This window comes from Anopheles bellator, chromosome 2 (assembly GCF_943735745.2).
Source record: "Anopheles bellator chromosome 2, idAnoBellAS_SP24_06.2, whole genome shotgun sequence".
Taxonomy (NCBI): domain Eukaryota; kingdom Metazoa; phylum Arthropoda; class Insecta; order Diptera; family Culicidae; genus Anopheles; species Anopheles bellator.
In genome coordinates this window covers 6,361,543-6,382,133 of record NC_071286.1, presented here as the reverse complement: position 1 = coordinate 6,382,133, position 20,591 = coordinate 6,361,543, and the positions used below count along the sequence as shown (strand labels likewise).

General features: G+C 43.9%; 2 protein-coding genes across 2 annotated transcripts; one reads left to right on the top strand and one right to left on the bottom strand.

Annotated features, from left to right (window-relative positions):
- Nucleotides 1–5,343: 5,343 nt before the first annotated feature.
- On the bottom strand, nt 5,344–6,963 carry LOC131212261 (uncharacterized). Its single transcript, XM_058206054.1, has 5 exons — nt 6,951–6,963; nt 6,144–6,306; nt 5,920–6,059; nt 5,665–5,806; nt 5,344–5,581 (listed from the first exon to the last, which is right to left on the bottom strand). The coding sequence occupies exons 1-5, from the start codon at nt 6,961–6,963 to the stop codon at nt 5,344–5,346; spliced, it is 696 nt and encodes a 231-aa protein (XP_058062037.1).
- Nucleotides 6,964–10,421: 3,458 nt separating this feature from the next.
- LOC131212257 (uncharacterized) lies at nt 10,422–14,110 on the top strand. Its single transcript, XM_058206051.1, has 6 exons — nt 10,422–10,483; nt 12,317–12,387; nt 13,049–13,208; nt 13,301–13,443; nt 13,520–13,661; nt 13,858–14,110. The coding sequence occupies exons 1-6, from the start codon at nt 10,422–10,424 to the stop codon at nt 14,108–14,110; spliced, it is 831 nt and encodes a 276-aa protein (XP_058062034.1).
- The last annotated feature ends 6,481 nt before the right edge of the window (nt 14,111–20,591 follow it).

Below are 20,591 nucleotides of genomic sequence, written 5' to 3'. Positions count from 1 at the left end.
CGTAGCCTTCCGACGGTCCCACAACCGGCCCGACGGCGGGAGGATTCTCCGCCTGCTGCTGCGTGGAACACGGTCGGCTCTTTATCAAAAAATACCCTTAAGGACCAATCTAACGTCCGTTCCGAACGAAACTATGTTCCTCTCGATGAACAGGTAAAGTTTTGATGGTGGTTTGGCTGTGGCTCGCTCGTCAGACGATTGCGTATTAACTTATTTTGTCTCCACGATGGCCCGTTGACAAGAATCACGCTCAAGTTGATCGTTCCCCAATGTCCTACAGCGAAAGCGACAAATGAGAACACTTTTACGAAAGAAGAAAGAACGTACGAACGGAAGCACACACGCGGTACCGTCAAGCTTAAACAGATTGATATTTACAATTTCCAGAAATCGGCTTTTTGTTCTTAGCCGTGGTTGCTAACTCTACGTGGTGTCGCTGAGCATCGGAAAACATTGATGGTAACAATAGATAAAAAATGATCACATCAATTCAACAAACCTTTCTTCGATGGCGATGGCCTGCTAGCCACCGGAATCAGGAAAATCAGGAAAATCAGGCAAAAATACGCAGCACTTTGCTTCACTCGCGCAGTTGGCACAATTTTATAGCTATGTATGAACTTATTTATATACAATCTTTACTACACATTAATGCACGGGGATGCGTGCGTCTCTCGCTCGACTACGATAACCTCCAATGTTGTCCACTTCCCTCGCACTCCGCTGCAGGCGCTTTCTGGGAACACCTTTTTCCGTAGGTATCTTCACACTGTCGGATCAAACCTTTCTCGGTCCGCCGGATCGAACCGTGCGGTGGCGTACCGCCGCATGGAAGAAGAAAATCACTTCGCCACTTCTTTCTTTGCTGGCTGGTCAATCTACTGCCGTCCACTTTCCGGTCTCCGTCATCACGCACGTACCGCGGCGGCCGCTGGCGATGATATTCATCGTACCTCTGACAGCGGCGGCCGCGACCTCCCGCTACACTTGGCTGTTGGTGGTGGTGAGCAGCAGTTGACCCGTGTTCGTACTCTGGCTTCTCGGGCACAAAGCTGTGTTGGTGCGGGCGAGCACCAACACCGACGAGATGCTCGGGATCGGTGGACTTTTCTGCTGCTTTTTTGCTTCATGCACTGTAACGGCGCGCTGGCTCTCTTTCCCGCATCGGCGCGCTCCCTCACACGCGGGCCCGCTCACGCTCGTGTGCACCAGTTCGATCGTTCGGTTTCGCTCGCTTTGCCACTAGCGCTCTCTGTCGCACTCAGTCGCGCATCACTCTGGTGGTGCAGGGCTGCTTAGATGGTGGCTGGCCCGTCGTCCCTGCTGCACATCGGCGCCCCGTGTACGCCTTGACGACTGCTACGCACACTGCGAAACGCACACTTCTCCTCCGTGCCCTTCCATTGCGTTTCCTTTGCAACACTACGCCACACTACTTGCGTTTCTTGCGTGTGGCTCCTTATTGCACACACTGCAACCGAATATGTGTCCTACACTCCTAGACTGCCTGTCACATTGTGAACGGGTTTTATCTTTTTTCCATTCCTTCCTACCACTGCATCACCAGTCCACCACCACTGGACTGGACACTTTGGCCACGACCCGTATTTGGAATTTTTCTCCTTTTCCGGCCCTAACAGCGCACCAGCGCAAGCGAACTATGGTGGCCAAATAATGGGTCTTGCACGGGCACGGAATCGCTCACTGACACTTGGTTCGTCTCTCGCAGAAATAGAGCCCCTCGTTGAACCAGCTTCGACGGCACCTAGCCATCGCAATCGAAGTTCTACAGCTACATTCGCTCGGACACAGACTGCCCCGGACTGATTGCGTTCGGACCACTTTTGGGCCGTGCAGAATTCCCGTCACTGCCGAATGTGGGACCACTGCTTTTTTAGACGATTGCCGATGGTGGAAAGACCATTGAAAAACATGACACCACTGCCAGTCGATTCGCTAGAAACGGTAACGGACAGCACTCAGACCACCGCCACAGCCGTTTGTCCTTGTCTCTCGCGCGCATTCATCGCCCCAGCTAAAACGAGATGTACAATGCAGCGGCGGCCTACAAAAGGGAGACGAAAAACATCGCCCAAAGAAAGCTGAGCATATCGAGTTCACATTCAACCGAGCGAATGACAGATGGCTCCAATGACGGATTCTTTCACTCACCCTGATTGAAAACAAATCTTACCACATTCGTAAGGCTATTCAAACGAAACCGTTTCGGTTTGACCACAGCACACATATCCATGATAATTAATTACCGTTTGTTGTAATTACTGTAATTCATCTAATCTTTTCTAATCGCGATTTCTTTAACCATCATATGACTGGCTGTTGCCTTGGTAACGAAGTAAGGGCGCTCCGTGCACTTGGGCGGAAACATAGTCTTATATTAGTGCTGATCAGATGGATTCACAAGAGAACGGTTATAAAGGTTTGAAATGCAGTAAGTGCGAACTTTGGTTTTGCCGAAAATATCTTTTTTTTAAACATAACCGACACTTTCACAACCGTCTCAGTGATTTCATAGTTTTGCCTGCATTGTCAGGGGAAATAATGCAGTTTTTAAACGAAAGTAAGCACACACCGTTTGCCATTCTGCACTTGCCCTCCAACAAAAAGTTGCTTATGATTGTGTCGGATAAGGATACGCACTGCACGATGCGAGTAGCTACTAAAGCCGATTTGCCGGCAAGCCGACAATTACAAGCGCCGGAACAAGAGTTGCACGGCGATGCAAAACTCGTCGTTGTTTGCGATGTGTATCCCCACCGAGACACGGCAGGTGTCGACGGTTACGAAGTGGTTCCTCGGATCCGCCCAAAAATTGCAAAAAATCACATCGGAAACTTTAGTCAGGCACAAAATGAACAACCCAAAACATCTGGGAACCAGCAGAAACAACGTAAAATGTAAGTTTCCTTTCACATTCAAAGACTACTAGATTCATCAAAAATCAAGATAATCTATCTTTTCAGGCTCCCGAAGGATCAAAACGGAACGGAACCGTCTTTCGGAACTGTAGCAAACCTATTACAAAACACGAGTAATCCGTTTTGTGACGAACTGGAACGAATAGTCAGCCTACTATGATTGAAGCATGATTTCACGAAGCTTTTTCCTCCCCGGCTGGCTAGTCAGTGGCGTTCATATTATCAGGAAGGGTTCTCTTTTCGGCTAAACTAATAAAACTAAATCAATAAACTAATAAACCAAAAACTACTCCGATTTAATCATTACGCCGATACTGAAACATCCGTAATAACATACGTCGTTGGTAGTTTAGCGAGTAAATCCGATTGATGAATCCGGAGCTTGCGCTTTTTAAGTCTCTTCATCAGTACAGATTTTGATAGGCAGCTTAACAAGTCCATGCAGAAACGAATCAACGGATGATAAAGGCCATAAAAAAATTAAAGGCTGCGGTATGCAGCTCAAGAAACGAATGGCTTGCCAGGGGCCAGGGCCGAATGGCCTTTATTTCCGAGTGGGTTTTTCTTTACCATTTCGCAGATGCGAAGAATTCGTGGCTCAACCGATTTAGTACCGAAGTCCTTGATTTACCACCAAACCATTGAGCCCTCATGAGCTTTACAAAAGAATAGAAAAAGTCCTTTTTTGCTCAAGCTGGGGTACTTAGCGTTTCGATGTTTTCCTCGCTGATTGATCAATCGTGGGTTGAATCAATGAAAGAAGCTCTAAAATATTTAAATGGAGTGCTTGACGGTTTGTGTTCGTAGTTATGATACGTTTCAAGATACATTTCAATCAAAGTATTAAAAATAAGTAAATTGTTTTTATCATTCCTTTATTTCGCTACCTAATTTTATATAGTTATTCTATTCACTGGTTCTAATAAAACCATCTCGGAGGGTCGTACGATTTTCAATCATTTTCTTTCATTTCATAGCGATTGGTCGAATCGACACTAAGAGCATTACGATTTAAAACACCTTTTCACAAATGATCTATGCTTCTTATTTGTCCACTCTGCAAACGACCAAGGTTTTAGAAAGATTAGTTCCTTATTGTTTTGTAGAGTTGGCTATCAAACACTAGCGAGATGATTCACGACACCTGGACGATATTTAATCTTACTTAATCCAGGAGGAATAATGATCCATGTACCATCCAGGAGGCCGTGAACCGGAAAAGGTTGCCTATGCGATTCCGTTGTGCGTCATCGCCGTAAATGAGCAGTACTTAGAACGCTTGTTTGCAGACGACATCTCTACGGTTTGCTGCACAGCTTTAATTATAATGAAATTGGTATCACGGGTTGGTGAGCGAGAAAAGAAACTTCTTTCCCATCGGAATGTACACGCTGACAGCAGGTGAATCCCTCGCTATCCTCTATTTAATGCAATGGCAATGAATTTGTCAAAGGCAACGAGAAGGAAACACATTTCCGGACCGTCCCGCAACAACGTTGGGCTTTCGGGGAGCATTTCACGTCTTTGGAATAAGTTTTGTTTATTTGTGGGAAACGTTTCTTCACACATTTCATTTACACGACATCAAAGGAAGAGCTGTAGGGGAATCGTCGGGAATCAGGTGTTTAAGGAGTAGTAAACAGGAAAGTTACACCTTAGAAAGTTTAAAAAAAACGAGTAAGTACTTGGGTAAACAAGTACTTTCCATTAATACGATTTTGAGAGCAGTTTAACAGAAAGCTTTCAATTTCAATCGAATGGAGACCAACACCTCAAGCGACTCATCAAACGGGGCACTGAATAAACTATTTCCACCACTTTTTGAACTATTCACCATCGTTTTGATTCGTCAACATCGCCAATAGGCGAATGCAAATACGTACAATCACGCTTCGCAGAATGAGACATCTAATAACACGGTTCGGTACCTTCAATTGGTTCATCGGTGACTCCATCGTCAAGCTACAAAACAGACCATCTGGAAACAGCACAACTCGCCTCCAGATTTTTGTTGTCAAAGTTCACCGATGGCTATAAGCCCTGTCCGACCGTCTTCTTGGTTTCCACGAGACACGTCTTTTCACGGAATGCGGCAAGAAATACCTCACCTGTACTTACGTCAATCAGAATGCAACAGCGTAGGATGTTTGTTAATGGCTGACTTCAAAAGGAGTTCTCATATGTTGCACTTACTTCTTCTTTTCATGAATTCGAAACCAACATCCAGCACATGTTTGCGTATCGAATAAGTTTATTGCCTTCCAGTGAGTTGTGGTTGTTCTACCAGATCCCAACAATACATGCATCAACATCAAAAGTAAAGTTAACAGCCATTAGTATCGTAAATCCCTGCATTGTTTACAAACTGTATCCTGATTCACCGTCGCTGCCTGAAACCGGTCCACTAACCACGTAAGCGTAGCATCGCGATAGCTACCACCCCGATGAATTGCCCAGAAGTTCGCAGTAACCAGCTTTTTCCCGGGGCGCCGGAGCAAAGCTCGTTTTCGATTTTATCACAGTTCAAAAAATGCCGATCGGTGGACAGTATTTTGGCAATCCTGCGCAAAAACAGAGCCGAGTCCTGTCTGCAAATGAACCGTGCACTGCTGTAGACGCAGGTTTCGTACGCGTACCGTGCACTGTAAAGGAGCAACGAACGCCACAGGACGAAGCGATCACAAGTTGGCCATACGGCAAAGGTTAGTGCCTCGATCGAACTTACCAGCAGAAGTGCACGTACTGTGCGTCAATCGACCGGCTGGTGGTGCGATCCATTTCGTCTTTCAACACGCGAATGAACTGATTCGAGCACAAGTCCCACTCCGGATGAACGAGATTGAAGCAGCTCTTGTGCCGCAGAAACTCTGCCGTTGAAAGTTTGAGAATCAGAACAGAATGTTTTAATTGACACTACTCGCCGGACTTCTACCGCAGCCGGAAGACCGTCAGAATAATAATTCGAATGTTTGACACTTACCACTTTGGAATGTGCGGTCGTAGCACAGGAACTCGTACAGCTTTTGGGCACCGTAGACCTCATTCTCGATGATTTTACGCTGCCGTGCATTCACACACTTCAGGTAATGCTGAACGCATTCCATGCCTCGGTTAAATAGCCTATCGCATTGAAGAATGGCGATTTCGAGAGCGATAGTGCGAAAGCGTTAGTTCCCATCAATCAACCAGCTCGGTGGTACCTACAGACAACGGCTGTTGATTTCCTCCAACGACTCCGGAATCTTGACCGTATGGAGCGCCTCCATCGCAACCGATGGTGTGAAGTTGTTGAAGCAATTGTCTAGCATCTGCGAGATTCGACCACATGCCGGTTCCGGAACGGCAGCCCTTGCTAGTGGGTGATGGACTGGGTAAAGTGTGTTTTTATTTTGGCAGAGAGATGAAATTGTCGTAGGAAGTTTGAATTTAATTTGCTAAACATTTTTGCTACCGAACAATTGACAGGTCAGAACAGGCTGAATTCGGCAATGAAAAACTCAAGCTTGAAATGTTCGCGTTTTGAAACGTATACAAAAAAAAATCGGCCACAAGGGCAAAAAACGTTCACAATAATGTTTCCTGCCTTCTTCGATCTATCATAACCGAAGAGAAGTTTTAATGCCGTATTGATGTTTGCGCAATATCCTCACCGGGATCGCCGGTATTTTTTTCGTTCCTTTTCATGCTAAAAACTTCACAGGAAAAATCAAATATTTACTTATCAAACAATGGTTGCGGATGCAACCATATTGCTGATACACTTAATTAATATCGCGTGCCTGCCAAAAGGAAGCAACACAGGCGGAGAACTGCGCTCCAAAACCGGAAGAATACGTACTGGAGAAAGACTCGGATTGGATTAATGGAAGTTTCTACACCACGTACGATGAAAGTTTAAAAAGACCGTAGCATTAGGAAGAATTTAATCAATGTTCATGCCATGCTCGGTGTGGCTCAACATTAATTTCACTTATCCGATTAAAACTGAGGCCTTTGGGGCAATAGACTTACGACTCGATTCCATGTGGGTGTAGGTGATGAAAATTAAATAATGAGATTAAGCAAATGTTGAAGTTCTAAAAATTGCTTTTCGCACATGGTTTTTCTTTTGAATTTTCCTATTTTGACGAAAGCGAAATGATCAGGGTATTATAAATTATCAGGGTGTTACGTACCTGCCCACAGCACACAAACAACGTAGGCCAAAACGTCGTATTTACAGTTCATGTTGTAATGGTTTTAATGTTCCAATTGGGCCCTGTTATGGTTCTTCCACTAACACTTTCGGCACTCGTAACGATTTTGTGACGGTTGGTCTTTTTATTTTGCTTTAAACAATTAGTGCTGTAGATGTACTGTAGATGTAATAAATTTGGCTCGAGACGTGGCAATCAATCATCCCTGCGATCAAGTGCCGCCACAGTACGCAAAGCACGCTTTCCCATTAAATTGTTCACGGTCCAACCACTTCGCCGGCTATCCACAGACTCCATTACGTTCCTCGTCAAAAACTTTTTTTACTCACGCACGGAAGCACATTTCGGAAGCCCGTGGCGTTTTCTATTACCTTTCGCCAGCACGCCCCAGCGTATTCTGATGAACCTATCCACTGTCCAACATGTGGCATCCTAATATACGAATGGTCACGTTGTTCGGCACGATTGCTGCCCGATGACGACGAAGATGAGTTCCGGTCGGTCTCCGTAACTCAGCCGATTTACGGCGAAGCGCACCGTTTCCTTGCCAAAGGCGTCCTCACAAAGACTAAAAGTTTAGTCTTCTACACAAAGCATTCAAACCATGGAAAATTAACATCAGCTAGGTGGCTTCTTTTGCTAGTCAAATGTCAATGAGAAATAGGTAGCTGGTTTCGGGAGGTCAATCCAAGAACATTTTTGTAAGAAAAATCACTTACCCCTCAAACAGCGGACAAAAAGCCGGTTATTCATAAAACTTTTTTAATTTATGCGCTTGTGTTAGGCCGAAAATGATTCCCGATTCCCGGGTGGCACAGATGCTCAGAGGAGACGTCACAGTAATCCACGATACGAAGGGTTCCGTTAAATATGGAAACTTTTTTCCAGACGCCAATCAAACTAAAGTTTTGTTTATGTTTTTTTTTCTTGTAACCTACTTCGCCAGTAGATCGGAATGCAGCCAAGAGTTTTTGTTGGCTGGTTTTTTCAACGTGTCATTCAATCGATTACTAATTTGAGTAGAATGCAATCCTTGTTAGTCGTTTTATTTTGCTACCCGTTAATTGCCGTAGTGGTACGTTACCAATAATTGAAGAATGCTAACTGAACGGTAGACTGACGAGTTCAACTAGTGAGAAGAAAGGACCGAATGAAATCTAAACCATTTAACAGTGCACCTTTTAACTTGCGATAAACAAAGCTTAAGGGTTCTACAGATTGTATGTTCTGTTTTCTGAGAATTTTACTGTCTTCTTGCGGTGTTCTACATACTATGCTGAGTTCGGCGGTAGACTAAACCGATAATTTTTTTTCGCGCATCTAGTCAGTGAAAGAATACGTGTGTGGTGTATGAAGAAGGTTTTTTCTGTGCTGCTCTAATCCATCAGCAAAGTTGCAGCAAAAGAGATGTTCCGAACATTAGTGCATCAGGGCACGAACGAATCCATCAGGGCTGAAGCAAGAGAATCCTTAGGCGATGAGTTAGATCCAGCCACTCTCGAGAAGCTTCTAGTGGGGAACTAATAAAACAATGTCATGTTTGAAGTAGGCAAAAGTAAAATTTATTACACTATTTTATTTATACTCAGCCAAACTTTTAATATTGACTAAATTAATAACTCACATCAGTCAAATCATTATTGCTAATCATTCCCAAGAGCTTGGATCATATACCGCACTGATAGCGAGTTTTCAAAGCAGTGTGCAAAGTAGCTTCTTCCTTCCCTTATTATGGATCTACCATTAGTATAGAACTCTAGCTCCGTCAGCTCCTAGCAACATATCATTTTTTTCAGATCATCATTTTTCAGAGAAGGATGAAACCATTGCTGCATGTTAAACAATCAAGAACAAACCGTTGATGAGAAATTCAATCAATATGGACAAAAACATGCCGAAACATGCAGAGTGCCGATTACAATCAACGTCACAATGTTTTCCCTATTCGTACCACTTTCTTATCAACCAGCAAGTGACACACTTTTCTCTACTGTATCTGCCACCTGGTGGTGGCCCTCCACAAGTTTCGGTGCCACGATTAATAAGTAAAGTTACCGTCATACTTACCACGGTGAGTCTGTCGTGCGTCAAGTCGTCGTCCTTTTCCTTAAACACAGGCAGTCAGCGATTTCCAGGAAAACGAGATGATCTGGGAATGATGTGATTGTAATTAAATACGCTCTGCTGACTGCTGCAGCTTCCACCAGCCGTTATCGATAACAGCAATTTCCCCTGACAGGAGATTTGGTATAAATAACAAACGAATTCGCAATAAGTAGCCCAGCTGTTGCCAACTGCTTCGAGATAGTTTCATTTTTTTCTTTTCATAACACTTTCTCACAAACAGAGATATACGTCGGGTGCATCCATTGTGGAGCATGTTGTGCCGATTTGCCAGGAAAACTTTTTTTTCTGTTTATGGGATTATCCTTTTTCATGACCAGAATTTTTACGAACTTCTATTTCTGTTAACTGAACTCTGTTTTTAGCGTATTGTAAAAAAATATGTAATATTCTTTCACAAACACTTTTATTTTAGTTCCTAAACTACACACCATACGCTATTTTAACTTTACTAGTATTTATGAACACGAAAACTGTGTAAGTTTTATTTTAACAACTAATAAGGCATGTAGTAGTATACTGTTAATAGCATGATTTCAATAAAACTTACTGTAATAAAATCAGGCTAAGGAGATGGTTTTAATTTTATAGATCCGCAACTAGTCTGAAGAACCATTACAAAGGCCAAGCAAAGGGGAGCATTTTAATAAGATGGAAAGCACTATTAAAGGGTCAAACGTTTGGTCGTATAAAAATACCCTCCAGCAAATGTTTTCATTGAGGGTTGGATGTTTGTTTAGGAGGTTGATTGATTTGTGCAACCTTTCGCCGTTCAAACCTTAAAGCATCAATACGTGTAACCTATTTACTCCCAATAGGCTTTAAGTTTTACGAAAAAATAGCCAGTTCGATCGTACCAAAGCCACAAGCAATGTGGATGTTACTTGCAACGCAATAGAACGTCGTCAGGAGTAGCTTTGAAGCAACGACCCTTTTCCACGAAAAGCAAACAAATTTTCCTGTAAACGATTGACAACCGTAAAACTGTAACGTTTAGCCTGTTGAAAATCTTATACATATTTTGATGGAAACATAAAGCAAAAAGACTCGATGGTTACACTTTGCGAATAAACTGTTATTGCGGAAAACATCCTATTTAGAAAAGTTCCTTTACGATCAATTTTCACCTGCCATTTCAGACGCTTTTCAGCATGCTTCCGTTATGATTGATTACTTTCAACGGGCACTGGAAGTGCGGTTACTTACCGCTAGAATAGGAATCAGGTACGTTTTAATTAAACCATATTATACGGATGTATTCAGTCCGATTTTCCGCCGTACCTTGTCGAGCGGTAAATTTTAATTAACTCACGATTTTCGCCAAAAATTTCATCTATCATTCTCCACTACGGTAGGGGACGAAAGCTGGACAAAAACTTCGTCCTCCTTGTAACATCTACGCAAGCCGCACCGGTCAAAGGTAGTAGAACTTCCAGCATCCCGACAGGGCGAGTGTTAACTTATGCTTTACGTATAGCACATTTTGCATTCACGTGCCGCGAATGAATTTTGGTTCATTCAAACCAGCGGCCAGCACCGGCACGTGATCGAAATACCGAAGACCGCTGGTCGACACCGGAACCATGGATCGACAGGCAATGTTAATTCGCCTATTCTTCCCAGAAAATCAGATTTAAAAGATTGTGAAGGTCGAAACACTGTCAGCGTGCGCGTAGCTATTGCAAAATGATATCTATTCCAACTTTTGAAATATTCTTTTCGAATTCGAATCTTCTTTTGCGGGCATTCTGCCGAACTGATTCACCTTTTCCTCGTTCAACACTTGATTATCACACAAAAGTTTACAATTTACAAACAATTTATCTTCAAAAAAAAGGATTGACGAGAAAAAATCATGTTTTTGGTAGCAAAAGCTTACAAAAGTTTTACATCGGTGCTACAATCAGTTTAACAAATCAGTGTTTGGAAAGGGCTGGTTCTGCTAAATGTGTAATGTGAAAGCACTAATGATTAACAAATTAACGGTTTCAGACTCTTTGGCTTTCCCGAAGGACGAGGAAATTCCGTGAGATACCACAGGGTCCTTCGGATGAATTCGAGTCCACGAAGTTCACGTGATGGCAGCTCCCATGCCCTATAGCCATCATGATGCTCGAAGTAGTAGATTTAGTCCTTTAGCTACTTTGAACCCGAACAGTTCAGTTCCACACAGAATCCGGGTTGTAGTCGTTCACGAAAGCATTCGCGAAATACCCGTACTCTTCCGTATTGTACCGGTATCGTTGACTTTATCGCGCAGTGAAACTTTTAAAACTACCTGTTTAAAGTGAGCATGAGAATGTGCTATTTTGATTCCATTGCACGATTCAGTTGCGTGAAAAGAAAAATAAGAATCCTCCACTACTAGCTCAACGAAGTTCTATTTGATCGCAACGAAAGTTTGTGAACTGTATAAATACGTCATGCCTGGAATTGCAACTATGTGGATAACATTATTTCCGTTACTCTTTTCCCCGACACTTTGTGGTAAGTAATGGACGATCAGACAAGCGGCCGCGTGTGTTATCGACGTTTCAAAACAGTGATCTCAGTTCTTCGATGGATATTACGAAGAGTACCATGGTGGCTTTAATATGTTGCCTCGCTACACTTAAAAACTGTGCACTCTGAATAGCTGACCAAATGTATCAAACCCCATTACTTCGCCGTAAAATGTGTTATTTGCAGTGGGTAGACCATATATTCATGACTGGCTGTTCAGGATAAGGCTTGGTGAAGGATTCATCAAAAAGGAATGATTTTAGTACAGACCGATTGTTTCTAAGCACCGTGCTCTATGATTTCCTAACACTGTTAAAGAAAAGTGTCACATGACGAACTCAGAAGCCCGAACCGCAGCCCATCATTTCGTTGACAACGGCCAATTCAACCGAGAAAAATAAGTCCCAACAGAAGGCGTGCCAAATTCTTACCAAAGTATTGTCCGCAAGTAGTCCCCGGAAGAAAACGTTTTTCCGAAAAATGTCCCCTCACCGTTTGCCATAAGCGAAGCGGAACCAGTCATAGGTTTACTGCACGCATATGCCACACTCACAGCTTGAGCCAGATCCGGCCCACGCGTAAAGTGCTCGTGAAGAACGCCAGTCTCCGGCGCAACTGGTTCGGAAGTAACGAGTTTGGGGAAAGCGCTCTCGGTAGAAAGATATTTAATCACCAACCAATGCACGTGCTGGCAGTGCAGGAAGCGTACCGAAACAAAATACCCGCGAAACAAGCTCTTTGAACGGAGAATAAGAAGCCAGCGGGACACTTTAAGAACAGATTTATAGGCACCAGAGAGAGCCTGGGTCGGCGCATGTTTCTAGGTCGACGCGATTTACTGCGAAAGGCCAAGGTGGCCTTTTTGGGGTGACTGTGGCGTGGTAGTTTGAGGTTGCACGAGGCAGAAAAAACCCGTATGCAATCATTTTTTCCTACCCCCCGGCGTGTTAATGTGGCATTTTAACTCATATTAAGTTTTTAACAATTTTCAAAAATCGAAAATACGCGTACTCGAGTTACGCGAAATGAAAAAAGAAACGAGCTTCTGAAACGCCTTCAACTTCCGCCCGCTAATGAGGGTTGAGAAGAACGATAGCAACGCATTTTCCATGTTTTTCGTCATCAAATACACGCAGTCCATTTTCACAGCCCAACACTTTTGCCATGAAAATGCCATCAACACCAACAATTGCCCGAGTTTTTCCACAAAACTTTCACTTTGTTCGGCGAAGCAAACTTTTCTGTGGCCCCTCCATAAACCCGGGTATTTCGTTTTGTGCTTTGCAGTGCCCGGCACCGCCGTAGAGTCCTTCCCCGAGCCCGTCTGTGGACAGATAGCGCAGATGCTCGACAACTGTTTCCACAACTCGACCCCCAACATAGCGGTGGAGTTGCTGTACAGCGTGCAGATCCCCGAAACTATCGAGCAAATCAGCAGCCGGTGCCTGTACGTCGTTGCCCTGCCGTGACCTGTGGCGACCCAAAAGTGGGACACCCATTAACACGGAGCACTCCGTTTCCGCTTGCCTTACGATTTAGGTTGTTCAACCGCGGCATGGAGTGCGTTCAGCGATATCTGGACATTTGCGTGGACACCAAGGAGCGGACGATCATCGACAACGAAGTGTACGGCGCAAAGCGGCTGTATGAGTTTCTGTGTCGCGATCGAGCCTTCCAGCAGGGTACAGTGGAAGCGGACCCGGGGGAAGTGCCGCACTCCGTCCTAATGAGCTTACCTTCCTGGGCTTCCCATTGCAGAGTTTCTCTGGCACAAAGGATGCTTCCGGCACGTGCACCACGATCTCGATGATTGCTCGAAAAACTTTGTCACCATCCTGAAGGAGGAAGTCACCAAAACCACGCAACAGTCGTTCAACCTACAGTACATGCACTTCTGTTGGTGAGTAACGGATGGGCGGACCCTTCGTAGAAAGTTCACACATCTAAAGCGCCTGGTTAGAATGTTTTTCCTTTTTTCCATCGGCCAAAAGATGGGCTCTTAATGCCCATCGATGGCAACGCTCGTGCCCTTTAATGCTTTAATGTCGCTGGTTAGCGTTACTTCCCACTAAGTCCTTTTTTCTCCTACTCCAAAGTGCCCGGTATGCGTACGAAAACTGCGTGTACAACAGCGCCCGGTACAAGTGTAAGCCGGACTCGGCCCTGTTCCTACGGCGCATCGCCCGCCTGCTGTCAACGGACCGCCACTTTTTGAACTGTGATAAAATCGAAAACGAAATCTGCTCCTCCGCGTGGACGCCAGCCGTCAGTGACGACTGGCATCTGGTCCTGGGGACGGTGCTGTTGTCGCTGATACCGCGTGTGGTACTCCTGATCACGCCGCCCTAGGTCCTTGTGATAGATTTGAAATGGATTCTTTCGCCGAAGCAAGAAGCAAACGGCACCACATTCACCGACCACTGCGGAAACGTAAGCGGATTTATTTGCTGTGGCTTCAGCCCGGGCCCTTCTGCAGCCTTGTCCGCCACGCCTGTGACCGGGAAAGAGGTGCCAGTCTACGAGCGAATTTTAACGAGAAAAGGATTCGCCTAGCCTGCAGCGTGTTCGCCGGATTGTGCCCGGGGTCATCGAAGCATCACGTACAAACGTCGCCCTCTTCCCACGAGGTGCGTTAAATTAATCTTTCTCGGTATGGTAAATAATAAAACAGAAACAGAGCCGAAAGCTTCAGGGATTTTTTCTTATTATCATCATTTTATTGACAGGTTGTCAAAACCGCGCGAAAGAACATTCCCTTTCCCTCCTTCTTTCGTTTCTTTTGATGTTCTCTTCGATTTGAGAAATGAACCATGTCTGTTCATGGCAGGTATGTTGGTGACTTATTAACAGAGAAAGAAAACAATATTTCACCATTTCGGGCACCGGGCACCATTCCTTGTTGCCACTGAACACCTATCTAAAAGTTTGGTAATATAATTAGGATAAGATCTACGTGGTCGGATGGTTAAATTCAATTACACTCAGTCAAGTGTTCCATCATCAAAAACACGCAGCAGCCAGTTCAGTGGTGGTCCAGTTCTCTGGATAAAGCAACATATCGACCCTCCCGACGGCCGGAATGTCAGTGGAAGAGCTTATATTTCCACGAACCTTGTGCTCCCCACCGTCGGCCCAGTAAGGCTTGGCACGCTGCCAGATCTGACTGGCAGACAGTGGTTTGGCAAGGAGTGGCCAAGATTTAGTGTATTGTTTTTGCTGTGGTTCCGAGCAACGAATCACACAATTCTAAGAAATCTTCATTCGGGGTTTTCCTGTGCCCTGGGTGACATACCATGGTAATGGCGTAGACGACGGTTCGCGTAACTCAACATCCTCGACAAAAGAATAGTTACAGAAAGTTATGTACATTACATACAACTATTTGAGGTAGTTTAAGCAATCATTTTTGTGCATCAGTTTAAACATTAGCCACGTTGATGGAGACGCCTAGTAGTTCATAACAGAGACATTCAAATTTCGATATTTAAATGCAGATTTTTTATATCAACACCATTTAATTTTTATAACTACATAAAATGTGTGTATGCACTACCGAGTGAACTGTTTAGGAACCGCACAACAGTGCTGGCGATGCAGCGGGCCATATTTCAATTGCAATTCAACTGAACCATGGAGGCGCATGGTAAGCCACGGTATTGCTAAATTGTTTATCGGAATTGCTTACGGGAATTTAGCTACCAGGCCCGATGATCCAACGATCGGTAAAGTGTAATCGATTCGGGACCAACTTTGATTTGCTCGGACATGAGAACATGGGTGTCCGCTATTTTCTGATCAATATTAAATAACCTCTGGAAGGTGAAATTGGCGCAAAATTTATTGCACCCTGACGGGGCTGCAGTTGTCAGGGGCTGGTAGCGAGAAGTGTGCGGAGCGGGTTCCAAAATTTGGAGCACCTGTGAGGGTTGCACCATCAGAAAGTGTCCGATTTTAATTTATATACGAGTGGAAATGATTTCTAGAATGTGGCCCACTACCATGAACATTAACGGGTAAAACGTGTTATGCTAACCTCATACATTAAAATTATTCGTGCAATAACTATCAATTTCACAGTGAAACCTGTAGCACAATAAATTCATCCAATATATTCCTAACATCCTAACAAACGGCGAGCATCATGGATTTCCACGGCAGCAAGGATGTCTCTCTGCTTTTTGAAACAGCTACGTAAAACAGGATACGGTCAATGTGCCTAGAAGTATATTTTTAGAACTTTAAGCGTACGGCACACTGAATCCATGGAACGCATCTAGTAAGCACCAAGTACTGAGAAAAATGAGAATCGACTTATGCTTCACGCCAACGATTGATGGCTTCGTGCGAACGTCTACGTTACATTTTTCTTTCTATTCGTCATTCGGAAGGCTTCGCGCATTGAATAGACCAAGGTGGTGCCACGTTGTTACCGCGAGACGGATGTTGTCAGAGCTAAGAACATATTTTTCTATCTTTTGATCCCCTTTTATTGGAAACGAGCGACCGAAATCCGAAATGTGTACGACGAAGCGCAACTTTCACATTATTCAATTGGCTACACGATACGCGCTGCATTAAAATCAGTCGATCAAAGGACAGAGGTGAAGCGCTACTATTTGCAATATCACCATCACACAAACTTTCACCGGAGTTGTACTGCCAAACAAATAGAACAGTAGCTTGAAAGTAAACTTTTACATCCACCGTTCACGGTTCGTGTCACGTAAGTGCCGCCGGCATTGCAACGTCTTTTTCGATCTACTTGTTCAAACAATTACTTGATCCACGGCACAAGAGACTTTAACGAAAGAATTTTTAGTAATTTCATAACCATGTGCTACTATTTCTAAACTTGCCTATTTTCTGTTTATACAACAAATCCCAAAAGACTGAGCTAAACACGGACATGTCAACCTTTGTATGGAACTATAATGCCGTTGTTAGGAGTTTGGCTCAAGTCGGCCATCAAAGTTCATTCATGCCTTGCTATCATAAAACATATGTTCTACGAAGCAGATGCACCAAAATATCCAAACAATGATGGACGAACATGATTTATTGACCACCCAGAAACCACGAGCATCATCGAAGCCGGGTTGGGGCGATCAGACTTTTATGTTCATTAGCCTATCGCTACACGCTCTGTGCCATCAATCCTCGGTTGGAAAATCAATCATCTGGCCAGCAAACGCGTCCAAGAAACCGGTTGGCATCCGTCGGAGTAACATCGACTTGGTTTTCGGTGCAGCAGTTATGGATGAGCTCTTATCTTTAATTCTTTGTTTTTAAAATCAACATGTAAAACATCCAGTCTGTGCACGCACGCGTGTTTCTACACTCGTGGATTGGCCTATTTGTTTGAAATAAAAATAAAGCGAACAATTTAGCGAACCTCAATTCCTAAGAAGCCACTCCGTTGCTGTATTCTGGTGCATTCCAGGTTCGTTCGCTGTTCGTGTTTTGAAACGACAAGTGACGATGGAAAACTAATAAATTGAATTATCTATGGCGGCACTATCAAGTACAACTACTCAGCTTCAACCCTGTACAACCACAACCATGCATTCCGGTTCACTGTACGGCGTTGTACGTCGGTAGCTGGTACCATCGACGATACTACCACCGTACTCAAAAGACAAGACTGAGGCTCTTTCAGTTTTCCTTTTAGACTATAAATTTTGCCGAAGGTTAGGAGCGATACCGAACCGATGAGCTAACGGATGGCAGTAAACGCGTATGTGGGTTTTATTGGCACTCTTTTTGTTTCTTCACAGCGAAAGTGAAATCTTTCTTCTTGCGCCGCGAGAACACAAACCATGGTCCGGGTCTTTTTTCATTTTCGTAGTTCGCAGAAACGTAAGATTGTAACAATTTATCGACATTCGGTGGTCCGGCCTCGGCAAAGTTTTCTCGCGCCTTACAACGATTTATGCGTTGGAGGTAGGTTCACGGTCGCAAGGTTGTTGGCTAAAGTGAATTGGTTTTTATCTTCCGACACGCATCGCGCCCCTTTAAAGTTTGGAAAACTTTTTGGCAGGGTCTCAAAAACTGCACCTCCTAGAAAGGAGATAATCGAGAAAATGACTGTAAACTATGTTAGTGTAGTTTATGATCCTGTCCGTACAGCGGCTCGCTGCCTGGACCATCAAGTCAGTGGTAGCAAAAACTGGCTTTGTATTTCAACTAACCGGGCACTGGGGGATACAGAGAAAAACAAGTTTAACTTTAGCCCCGACGGTCAAAAACAGGCTTGTGACAGATGCTCAGAAGGATTGCAGTGAATAGCTGGCGGCAGATACCAATAATAAACATAATGCGAACAATGAGGTGGAAGAGCTTCACTTCGCTTCAAGTATGTCAACATTTTAATGAAAATTATAGCTAAACTCCCTTTTGTTATTTAAACACCAGCCACTTGGCCAACTAATAGTTTGCAATGTACGTACATGATTCGTGTTATCCCATCCTCAACATGTTTGTAGTAAGGCATAAGTATCGTATAATTTTGGTAAATAAAAGGTGTTAGTGTCTTAGCCCCAAGGTTTATTTGGTGCCTTGGGTAAATCACACGTTGATGTGCGTTGACGACGATATTGCTTGTCACATGAGTCGTGCCAGTGAACCCAGCCGTAGTTTTGTTTCTCCTAATTCGTACCACTCCGGTGTGGGTAGAAAACAACGGCGTAACACTACCACGACGCCGTGGTACCATGTATCTGAGCGCAATCAATGTCGTGCGAAACATCTGTCGGTGCGGAAATCTCCTGCCATAAACACGGCCTCACGTCTTCCGACACCCCGGAGGTACAATGGCGCTTGCAACAGATGTATGATAAACGCAGTAAGTTTCCGCTACCCTTAGATGATAATCATCATAATATGCTCCCATGCCCCTCGTTCCAAGGTGATACGACACCTTGTGCGATAACACCAAAAAGAGGTGTGTGGAAAAATCGTCGCCAAGTGCCACAGGCGTATTCCGCCGAATCGAGCAATATGTGGAACCACGTGCGAACTATGTCAGTGGGTATTGTTCCCAAAGTAGGAGACTCGTAGCTGAGTACATAAACGCAACATAAGCATTCAACTGATACCAGAGTGCCCGGGTCTAACAACCGCTACCGCATAAGCTTTGTATGGTTCATTTTCTACGAAGTACGTAATCATAAAGTAGTGGAACAGATTGTAGCACAAAATACGGCCAGACTCTAGACTGCCATAAAAGATAATATAGAACTTTGTTATAGAACACGAGCAAAACTATTAAATTACAAACAGGCGCTAGGTCCAAACCGAAGATGGAATGAAAACTTAAATAAGTTATCAATTCATACAGCAATACTACTATTTTTGACACTACTTTTCTGCTATCTACCCTAATAAGCGCTGGAGAATATCAGAAAAACAAAACAACTCTATGGTTTCGCTTTTACATCAGCGATTGAAAATCCTGTTTTAGAGAAAAGAGAAAATTTTATGCGTCTTTTCTTACGGAGTTTTTGATATCATTTCGTTGATAATACATGCAAAAGATTTGGGTGAATCTCTTTAGCTACTATTCGCATGACTAGCTGAAATCCTAATGCTTCTCAAATCCGCAACCAACAACGACGAGCAGGCGCATATAGGCCCTTAGCTGGATACAAGACCGGGCCAGAACCACCGTTGACATAGTCCTGTTCAGCAGCGCGATATTTTGGCAAATCCCTGCCCATTAAACTGCCAACCACACTACGGATCGGAAATCAAAATCAGCCCCAGGATCAGTGGCTGGCCGGTTCGCCTGAACCAGTATTCCCCGGGCATTGAAAATATCAGAGCACCTCACCATCGTTTCGTGGATGGGTCTTGGCGATATTCGTTGGAGCAGTAAAATCAACATTCGTGTAACAAAATACGAACTTGCACAGAGCAGAGGCCATGATGCGTAAGGGACAAGTTCAAAGAAATCGTTTGGCAAACATTTTTCGCTAGCTACCGATATCAAAATCGGTTTCGGCCAGAAATATACCCTTCCAGTAACTGAATTAGCCACGCCACGTGGCGGCTTGATATGATTTAAATGGTATTAGTTATTTTATTACTTAAACATTAGAAACACTATTAAATTAAAGGAACCAACAGGATAGGTGGTCCTCACAGCCATTGCGGTGCAGCTGGGGGTATGGTATCCACTACAAGATTCTGAATCTCGGGAACCTGCGTCCCGAGTCGTTCGTCCTTTTCTCGGTATACAACGATTTCGCGGACAACATCAATCATCACCGGCCAGTTTATGTTGATTGATTACTTTGTGAAGGGTGGCCGTAACGAGGACCATTCCTAATGAACGCAGACTTCATCAAGTGCTCGCCATAGAGGTCAGCAGTGTTTTAGATGCGACACGGATACTGACAAAAAATATCTGTTCCACTTCGTAACCGTTTGTTTGTAGTCTGAATAAAGAAAATTTTAAGTTTACACAGGTTTATAAATGGAACAAAGACTGAGAAACTCAGTAAACAGAGATAGACATTAAAACCGATTGAATTGTTGTTTTTTGAGTGCCTTTCAGAATCCAAACAGAATTAATGATCAACACTTCAAAACAATAAACCACAGAGAGTCTTACATTCGACATTGCGCACCTTCCATTATTAGCTAATTATTAATAGGGTGAAATAGAAACTATGGCGCAACTTTTTCGGATGCTGTTAAACAATTTGAATTACGTTCATGAAGGCGTACGGTTTAACCAGATCATTCGGTGGTAGGTCGGCAGTGTAAATGATAAAAGATGACTTTCATTAATTTCACGCACCGTCCTTGGTACTGACAACGGCCGGCTTAA